General features: G+C 45.3%; 1 protein-coding gene across 1 annotated transcript in view; it reads right to left on the bottom strand.

The window, feature by feature from the left end:
• Nucleotides 1-287: 287 nt before the first annotated feature.
• The window catches only part of LOC127002316 (mediator of RNA polymerase II transcription subunit 12-like protein), a 95,386-nt gene continuing 85,146 nt past the window's right edge, over nucleotides 288-10,527 (bottom strand). Inside the window, exon 37 of the mRNA XM_050868125.1 lies at nucleotides 288-7,185. Coding sequence (XP_050724082.1) covers nucleotides 6,541-7,185 — 645 coding nt within the window. The 3' untranslated portion in view covers nucleotides 288-6,540. The remainder of the gene's footprint in view (nucleotides 7,186-10,527) is intronic.

Raw genomic sequence — 10,527 nt, 5'->3', positions numbered from 1 at the left:
GAGTGCATGCAAGCGTGGCAGAGAAGGATGGGAAAGTGTGTTAAACTCCAGGGGGATTAGTTCGAAGGGGAAACCTTGTAGTTTTGATTCAAAATAAATCTTTTCTGACACCAATCCTGGAACTTTATAAAAAAAACCTAAGCACATATAATAAGAAGGTAGAACAGAGGAAGAGTCTACTTTACTTACCAGGTTTAGTCTTGTCTCATTACAGGACAAAGACTCAACACTTCCTACGTGGTGCTCAAGTCAATTCCTTACAAGAAAAACAGTGGTGCAGGTGAAAGATTAATAACATACTGCCATTTATTACATAATTCATTTGAATATGATGCAGTGTACATAAATAATGTGAACATACTGTACAGTGATAAAATACGCTACTAATGCAAAATATAAGATCATGATTAAAAGAATATGTTCTTACAACAGGCACAGACACCCCTCACATAATCTAGTTCCATGTGTAGCAAATATTAGGATTACCTTTGTCATGTAATATACACTTAATTTTAATTATGTTTGCACAAAGTTTGTGTTTAGATTTGAACACGTCGTTGATTAAATATTAAAATCATATTATTAAGATAGATATTCAAGGAAAGCCTTTCTTTTACATTTTGCTATCATTTATAATACAACATGTTACATTATCATTGTATGTGACCCCATTTCCTACAACAGCAGACTGGGGAGTCAAAAGCCCACGGGGCCATTTGGAAAAGTGTTCTTAGGCAATGAGTAATGGGTTTATATAAAGAAGAAATAAATAAACACCATTGGAACATTACTGAACACACAAACAGGATCATTTAACAAGTAAAATATAACAATTATAAAATGTTTCAGAACTGAGCGGCAAAACCGAATTTAGCCATTGTAAAAATACCTTCAGAAATAAGTATTATTTACTTAACCTGGCAGCAGCGACGGGCCAAATTTGTGCCATGATGTAAACCCCCAAAAATAGATGATACATAATCTGATCACAAATGCTTTGATATATATTATGAAGTGAGGGATGATTTTTTATCGTTTGGAGAGACCATTAAAAAAACATGATCCCCGCTGCTACCGGGTTAAAAATCAAGAAGAAAATATTATGAGTAATGGTTAAGGCAACTGAGGAAGTAGTTATATATTAGGTGTGTGGAAGGGGTAAGCAGGGAATGCATGGTACAGATGAGATGAAAGCAGTAGTTGTGAAAAAAGGAAAGCTCACAAGAAAATGCAACAGAGTAATGGAAGAGAAAGATGGCAGTTAGGCATAGCTAAACAGATTGGTCAGGGAAAGTAAAGAGAGAGTAGATGAAAACTGGGAGGAAAATATCAGCAAAATGTCTTGAAAGAAAGGAAGAAAAAAGATATATAGGAGATTGTGACACTTGCAGGATAAAGGGGAGTGATAGGGAAGGAATGAGATAAAGGAGGTATGAAAGAGTGTGTGAGAGGGAAAAGATGTGACCAGTATTGAAGTAAAGATTAGTGTAGGTGCCATATCTGCAGAGAGCGGGAGAGCAGTTAGATAGAGGAAGCAAAAAGGAAGTTAAAAGTAGGAAAGGTCCCTGAGAGTGATGACATAAACAGTAAAAATGCTGGTATGGAGATTGAGTTGTTGAGTGGATATTGGGTAAATGTAGTAATGGGTTTGTTGGATAAATTCAGATACAAAGACACAGCCAAGAATTGGTTTACCAACAGTGGTGGACGAGTGGAACAGTCTTGGCAGTCCTGAGGTGAGTGCCAATAAGATAGAGACCTTTAAGAAAAAGTTCAATAAATTCATGGATAGTGAAGTTAAGTTTACAGGAGCTGCCTTATATAGAGCTGCTGGCCTCTTGCAGACTCCTGATGTTCTTATGATGTTAATTCAAAGGAAGCATTGAAACATGGAGGGAGAGGTGGCTGAGAGAGTACAAAAGGAGAGATGGGTAATGAGTGCAATGGAGTTTCATAAAGAAAAAAAGTGTGAACATGGGGGTAATTTTTTTTTTTTTTTTTTTAATGTGTACGCCTATAGTGCCGGTAGGCTTTCTTCAGGGGCCTGGATGGTATTGGCCCCAGCCCGTCATGGCACAGGCAAATGTTTATAGTGGCGCCATCTTCTCTTTAAGAAATATTGTCCTCCCAACTGTCATATGTATCAAAGACAGACATGGAATGTAGCACAGAAATCACAAATATATGCAGTGTAAATGAGCTATATAAAAGGTGCAAGTGGTGTGTCATGATGGAATGGGCAAAATAATAAAATTATATGTGAGGTTTGTCTGAGTGTAACAGTAAAGGGAGTGGATTGTCGAGTGACTGAATGGGTGAAGTGTGCTCCGAGATACAGGTAACTCAATTTACACGAGTTTGGTTTACGTGTTTTTGAAATAACACGTTGTCCAAAATCCAAATAAATGTTTAATTTACACATTTTTTTTCACTTATATGTGATATTTTATGGAGTGGCCACCAGGTGTTTCACACAACTGGACTCACACGGCGCCGCGGCCACACAGCTGAGCTCAGTTCTTCCTGCGCGCCACTTGAACAACAATACAGTACCCACGCTGCCACGCTACTCATCAACAACAACACCCTCGCTGCTGCGCTACCACGAGGGGAAGGGCAGCCAGAGGAGGAACCACGAGAGGGAGAAGAGTCAGAGTGATACAGTAGGCAATAAAGGTACAAACCTACCTCTTGTTTGATTTACTATGGTTTTTTATTTACGCGATCTCTGCAAGGACACAATACTCGCGTAAATCGAGTTACCTGTATTTGAATATGTAATGAAAATGAATGAGGATGACTTGGGAAGGTGGTACATGAAGGCAAGGTCCAAGCAGAAGGTGCCAGGTGGAGACCATCAATAGAGTGGATAAATATTAGAGAGGAAGAGTTCGTAGGCTGTGGAACAAGTGTGCTGAGAAGGGGTGCTGGAGACACGTCTGCTGTGACCACCCCCTTAAAGGAACAAGGGTGTTGGAAATAAATACAGATAGAAGTCAATGGAGATGTATAGGTTCAAGATAGGCTGGATCATATTTTACATAAAGAAAATAATTTCCTATATAGTATTATATAATCACAAAAATAGAAGCTAAAGTGAAAAAAGTATTACCCACAAGGATATTTTTTTACATTCAAGCTACAGCACTGGTAGACTTTCTTGATGGGGCCTGACTGTCAGTCTCAGCCCACTAGTTGAGACTACAAGGGGCCAGACGGCCTACACATGGCAGCTCCTGAAGGTGCGTTATTCACCGAATACTCTTCCCATCCATGAACACATCTAACCTCCATTTAAATCTCTAATTTTGTTAGCCGCCTCAACTACATACCTGATCAGTTTGATCCACCCACGTATCCATCACCCTGTTCATGAACCAGTGCCTGTTTCCTTCCTGATGTTGAACTTATCCAACTTCTACAATAATTTTATAGATTCACTTTATATTGGGTTATGCATGATGCTGCTTTTAAAGTATTTTAGCATTTGTTCTCTCAAATATAAACAGATCCTTCTTCCTCCCTTAATGCTATGTTTGAAACATCCAAAAATACTTTGAACTGCAACATTATGCATAGTCGTGTGTTGAGTAGAAAATATTTTTTGTGACCTTTGGTCATATTTTTGTTATTAACCCCTAGAGGCCGGGCAGGTCTGAGGCTTGCCTTACACACTCTCAAGAGCATTTTTGCTTGAGCTCACAAGTTTTCCACTTCAAATTAATGAAAACTACTGAAGCAGTACATATATTAAAATGACATTCCTTACTTGAATCCTTCTGCACTATGCAGAAACAACTGGTTTCCTCGGTGTCTGATTCATTACGGTGAGGTCATGGAAAAGTATTTTTCCCCCACCACTACCATGTCTGACTGACACGTGTCCAAGCGTGTGCGCAGTCAAGCCTTTGGCTCCTCATGTCAGTCATTATTCACTACAATACAGTGATTATTTAGCCATTAAATTTTTGTTAGACCGTCTCAACCTGAAATCTTATGTGGATGTGGTTTGATGTTTCAACACTAATTCTACTAAAATAATTATTTTGTATATTTGTAGATCATTCTATCAAACATTATTTGTTTTTGATTGGAGAAACATCTGGTGGTAGCAATGGATAACTTTCATGCACAGGGACCTCTCAATTTATGTGAGTATTGTGTTCCTGGTGAGCTGAGTAATGCAAACACTTTTCCCATACTATAGTGTTATGTGTGTTACGCACCAACTCTGGTGCCCTGCGCATTATTGATCAGAATCAGGATCAGTGTTACCTGCTTGTGTGTGTGTTTACCTAATTGTGAAATATAGGAAGTGAGCTACGCTTGTGTGGTCCCGTCTCTGAGTCTCAATTGGTCAAACTTTGCTTTAAAGTCATTTATGTTTCTGGATTGAACAACATCTTTGTCTAGACTGTTCCACTGGTCGATGCATCTATTGAGGGAAGCTGTATTTCTTATATCTTTCAAGCTTTTTCCCTTCATCACCCTGAAAACTGCAATCATATCACCTCTCTCTCTTCTTTCTTTTAAGGATGAAAGCCCCAACTTTTCCAATCTTTCTTGGTACATTAAGTCTGCCTTGGTGCTGCTCTCTGGATTCTTTCAATCTTGTGTATGTGCTTCTTTCTGTGTGGGGACCATCTTACTGCTGCATATTCTAATCTTGGACGAATCACGGCTACTATCAGTTTCTTCATCATCTCTTCGTCCATGTAGTGACACGCCACTCATGTTCGTCAACATCTTGTACGTTGCTCCAACAATTTTGTCCACGTGTTTTCTGGTGACGGAGTGTCCTGGACCAACACCCCAAGGTCTTTTTCCCATTTTGCCTTATGGATATTTTCCTTTCCCATCAAGTAGTCCCATGTCGGCCTTTTGGTACTGGTGCCCATTTCTAATACCTTGCATTTCTTTGCATTAAATTTAATTTCCCACTCCTGGCTCCATTCATAAATTCTGTCAAGATCTTCCTGCAGCCCTTTGCAATCCTCCTCCATTTTTATTTCCTTCATGATTTTTGCATCATTGCAAACAGGCTGGCATAACTGTTTGTCCCTTTCACCATGTCGTTGATGTACATTAGAAACATTACTGGTGCCAGTACTCAGCCCTGCGGAACTCTACTTGTTGCCACCCTCCACCCTGACATGCTCTCTTTTATTACTGTCCTCATCTGTCGGTCTTTTAGGAAGTCTCTCGCCCACTCCAGGTGGCTCCCTTTTAGGCCTCCTATATGCTCTAACTTCCACAGTAATCGCTTGTGAGGTACCTTGTCGAAGGCTTTTTCTAGATCTAGGTATACACAGTCTGCCCAGCCGTGTCCTTCTTGTGTCACATCAATCACCCTCAGCAAATTGGTGACCCATCACTTTTCACTTCTGAATCCAAACTGGCCATCACTCAAGAGTACCTACTGCTTCCAGATATTGTGTCCATCTGTCTTTCAATATTTTCCAGTCTTCTGGGACCTTGCTTAGTTGTAAAGACTGGTTAAATATTCTAGTGAGGGGCTGAAGTATTTGCTGTTTAAGTTCTTTCAATAACTGTGGAAACATGGTGTCAGGTCCTGTTGATTTGTTCGGCTTGAGTTTGTCCAGGTACTTTTTCACTTTGTGGTTGCATGTTGTGTCAATTTCAAGGGGGGATCCCCCTCTGTGGGTTAGGGCCCTCAGGAATGGTACTGACGTTCTTAACCATGAATATGGATGTGAAATTAAGGTTGATGTTGTCTCTGAATGACCTATTCAGCTTTTTAGTGGCTCGGTTGGTGTGATGCCCTGACGACTTCATTCTGAGAGCCCAGGATCGATTCCGAGAAGTTGCTGTACATTTCAAGATTTTTCAGTGTTATTGCAGTTTTTCTAATGAAGGGGATTGATGTTTTCTTCTCGGTAGAATTTTCATATGTGCTTTGAATTTTTTTAATTCTATATTATGGTACTCTGTTTCACAGAATACAACAGAAGCAAAACAGAGACAATGCTCTTTTGTTCACTCCAGACATTTAGGCTCATGGATGGAATGATAACAGGGCTGCCCTTTACTGAGAAGTAGCTCTGAGCCCCCCATTGCCGAGGTACTGCCACTGAATACCCAACATCTTTGAAGGCTGCTGATGTTGAAGACTTCTGAAGTTCATACATTGTTATTGTTTCTCAATGTTTTGTAAATGTCTATGATGTTATCAGTAAATGGTTAGGTGTGATATTTATAAACATAGTTTGGGTATGATAAAAAAAGTATAATTGAAATGGCTACTGAAATTGAGCACCAATTGGCTAATATGAAAATACTTGTTCACATGACGAGTGACTTAAAACAAAAATGAGTGAGGGTTGCCTGTGGTGCCAAATACTTGCTACATTCCCCACCTTTAGTTACTGAAATACTTGGTTAGTAAAGTTTAGTTTGTATCAATATTTATATAAGAAACCTGCTAATATGATTTCTTACTACAAAGACAGCTTTCTTAACTCTACTAATACCTTCAATTCAAAATATACATTCTAAACAGATACTTCACAACACTAAGGACTAATAAGGTGGTTGCTGTGGGTAGCCAAGGCTCTGGGAAGTTGGGTGCATTACCTGCTGCTGCTGCTGCTGCTGTTGTTGTTGTTGTTGTTGCTGCTGTTGTTGTTGTTGCTGCTGCTGCTGTTGTTGTTGTTGTTGTTGTTGTTGCTGCTGCTGCTGCTGTTGCTGCTGCTGTTGTTGTTGCTGTTGTTGCTGTTGTTGTTGCTGCTGCTGTTGCTGCTGCTGCTGCTGTTGCTGCTGTTGCTGCTGCTGCTGCTGGTGTTGCTGCTGATGCTGTTGCTGTTGCTGTTGCTGTTGTTGCTGCTGTTGCTGTTGCTGCTGCTGTACTGAACCCATAGGACGCTGCAGATGAGACAGCAGGGTTCCCCCTTGCCCAGGACCACCAGGCCCGGCTTGTGTGGCTGAGGCAGGCCCCCCACCCAGCATCATGCGTTGTCTCATCATAGGGTTACTGGTTGGACCCATACCCTGGCCACCTGGACCCATTGGTTGCCCTCCAGGTCCCATTCCTTGCCCCCCAGGGCCCATACCCTGTCCACCAGGACCCATACCTTGACCAGGTCCTGGCCCCATGGGTTGCATTCCTGGTCTAGTGTAACCTTGGTTTGCACCCATCATACCCATGCTACCATTGGCACTAGGACCCTGGAAGGAAAAGTAGAAGCCACAATTTGAAAATGCTTCACTTTACACGTGACAGGGAAAGTCTTATCATAACACGCTTCATAACTGTGAACAAATAATATATAACTTGAAAAAAATGAAGAGGGATAAAATTATCTTGCACTAAAGTCTATCATCTCACGAGAGAAAAAAACACCATTAATGCTAATTGACTCAGCTACCTCTGAAGTCCTGTTTCCTATGGCAATTTCCCCTGATGTAGAGGTCTAATCAGAAAAATCTTCCCTTCCCCTTGCTCATACACTCTCTTCAACATTGACCTCTTCTACCCCTCGCCACAATCAGTGTCGCGGTTTAGATTCGCGACAAGTTATTTTTTTATATTATTTGCTATAGGGAAGCTGCTGACGCGTTTTCCTAGTTCGTCACGTGACCTAGGCGCGGGGCGGGTCACGATGACTCAGCCTGTTCGTTGCCTAGGCGACGAGCGTAGTGATGCCAAGGCGTGCATTTTCGTTGCGGGTCGCCCGCTGTGGTTTACCTGCGCTTACGCACTTTCAGGAGTCACCACTCCACTCTGCAGGTGCGTAGTAGTGTGTGCATTACTGCAGTTTGTACGCCTCTGCTGTGAGGATGTTGGGCTATTGTCTTTGTGCTTCCCGCCATGGGGGCTGTTGCCGCCCGCGGCCTGTGTTGCTAGCCCGCGATTGTTGCTTTCCTCTACGTGTCTGTACGTAGCTTGCTCCGCTGTTTATATTGCGGTGCCATGCACTTGCAAGTTATAGCTGCGCGTCAGGAAAGTGTAACGATATCTGCCTATGGCAGTATTGCTCAGAGTGCTGTCAGCACCCTCTGTTGTATTTTTCCGCGCCAGCAGCGTTTTGCATCTCGGCCGGGCGAGTTGGGGCCGTCAGGTCACTCGCCGCGGCTCGGGACTTCCTTCTCCCCCTGACCGCCGTCTGGTGAGGTCACGGGGCGACGTTCCTCTACTCTCGCCTCCTCTTGGCACCACGCGGTTTTCCTCCTGCTGGAGTGTGGGGATCCTGGGCTTCGCCACTTCGGGATACAGCCCACACCGGGTCTCAGTTTGGGTGTGTCGAGTCCGCGGCGGCCTCTTCCTGAAAGCCGCATCTACCGCCGACATCACGCGCCTGATGAGAGGACCCACGGCAGGAAGAACAAGCTGCAGCCACCTCGAGCAAGGCTGTGCAACGAAACTCTACTCTTCTCCCTCCGCACCAAGTTAAGTAGCTAGTTGTTAGTGTAGCCAGGGCAGGTTAGTCTTGTGCGAGCACGAGTAACGCTAGGCTCAGCTGAGTGTGTATGTGAGATTTGTCTGTGTTTTCTTTGTGTGTAATAAAGTTAGTGCATAGTTGTACACGAGCTTTATTAGTAAACCTTTTGCCTGTGCGTATGTGCCTTCCAGCCCCATAAGGAGAGTAAATAAGAACCCCACGGGAGATTTGAGCAGGTAAGTCGTGTTAGTACCCCTAGTCAGGGTGTGTACACCGTTGTCTCCTGGCGTGCCGCGGGAATCAACCCTTGTCGGCTAGCTACCGCATTGTGAGCACACTCCTGTATTCAAAAATTATTTTACTCCGTGACAATTGGCGCCCGAAACAGAAACTCCTTCTGGCTGGTAAGTGTGTGCACGTGGCTAGGTGTGTCTGTGTTTAGGGTCACAGCTTAGTATAACTGTGTTAGTGAGACTTATTAGCTAGCAGAGTGTTAGTTTTACCTCTGACTAGTTTTGTGTGTTGTCCTTAGGTATAGGTTCTGTTTTAGTGCCAGCTTGTGTTCTGTTCCTATTGCCCCGAGTGCCAGTGAGCATAGGGTTTGATATTAGGACAGATTATCTTCCCCCAGTGCTACCGTGACTTTATCCGCAGGTATCGCGCTCCCTGAAGACAGCAGGTGCCCTGTGCTTCGCCGGCAGAGTGTGGGCATAAGTCCTGTGTCTGCGAGTCGCGCCTGACGGAGGCTCGGTGGGGTTTGCCGTGCCGTTCCAGTAGCCGTGCCTGGGCTCCACTTTCTTGTCTCCTCGTCGCCGTTCCTTGTGTGGGACGACCACGTGGCTCTTGTGGTCGGCGACGTGAGGATGAACCAGCTCGACGAGACGCCATCTGCATTTTTACCGGGTGTGTGCGTTCTCTTTTTGTTGAGATTTGTGCATAAGCTAGTTTAGCCAGATCAGTTCACCTCTGCCTGCAGCTAGCTACTCAGGTTTGTGTAGGGTTCTAGAAGGCTCTAGTTTTGCCAGTTAGTCACCCCTACCCTGGGTTTTAGTTAGCTCAGGACTGTGCAGGGTGCAGCGGTCTAGTTAGGGCCAGTTTTCTCTCTCCAGCCTGTGTAGTGAGTTCAGGTTAATTAGGGGGAGTGTGTTCTAGATAATTCTAGATTTTTGGGCTGTTCAGTCACCTTATTCTGCCAGAGTTAGTGCAGGGCAAGCCAGGCAGGATGTTTGTTACTCGTGAGCCTTCTACCGAGTATTGGTTTCAGCTGGGTGAGCGCCTTGAGCTGACGGGGCAAGACCTCGTCGCGTGGGTTCGCGAGGAACTGCTGCGGAGGCCTACTTGAGGAGTTGGAGAGGAAAGACCCATGAGGCTGAGCTCTCCCACGAGCGAGATGCAAGAGGCTCAAGCGCGCCCACGAGAGGGCCATGAAGGAGTCTGGAAGGCTCCAACGCCTCGCCCTCGCACGTCTCGCCTGCCCCTGGTTCGACACCAGCGACCTGGACACGCAGGTAGCCGAGCCCCAGCCCTCCCCTGAGGCTGTCAGCACTGTGCCGTGTGACCCTGCTCGGCAGGCAGTAGCTGGGGAGGACCACGACCAAGGAGAGTGCCTGAAAGAGGAGGCTTTGCCTCTCTCCCCGGCGCTCCTGACGGTGCAAGAGTGCACGGCGGTCTCACTGGACGACGCAGACGCGCAGCCGTCTTGCGTCCCGAGTACTGCTGCCGGCATTGGAGCAGGGGAAAAGAGGGAGGTCGAGCCCTCGGCGCTGCTGACGGTGCCGCAGGAGGAGGCGCTGGAGCTGAAGGTTAGTGACGCGGGGCAGCTGGCCACCGCCTCTCCCTCGCCCACCTCGGTTCCCACTGCCTGGCGCAAGAAGCCTCCTGACGTCAAGGCTTCGCTGGGTTCCGCCTCAGCACCTGACGCGGGGCAGCTGGCCACCACCTCTCCCTCGCCCGCCTCGGCACCCTCGCGCAAGAAGCCTCCTGACATCGATGTCAAGGCTTCGCTGGGTTGCGCCGCAGCCCCTCCCGGAAGACAAGGTCACCTCACCGTCAAGCTGTCTCGCCTTCGCCTTGGATTAGGTAAGCGTGACTGTTCAGTGTTGTGTGAGGGTTCCGGGCGACGCCGCCG

This window comes from Eriocheir sinensis, chromosome 23 (genome assembly GCF_024679095.1).
Source record: "Eriocheir sinensis breed Jianghai 21 chromosome 23, ASM2467909v1, whole genome shotgun sequence".
In the NCBI taxonomy this organism is placed as follows: domain Eukaryota; kingdom Metazoa; phylum Arthropoda; class Malacostraca; order Decapoda; family Varunidae; genus Eriocheir; species Eriocheir sinensis.
Note: the sequence above shows the minus strand (reverse complement) of the source record. Positions and strands in the feature narration are given on the sequence as shown.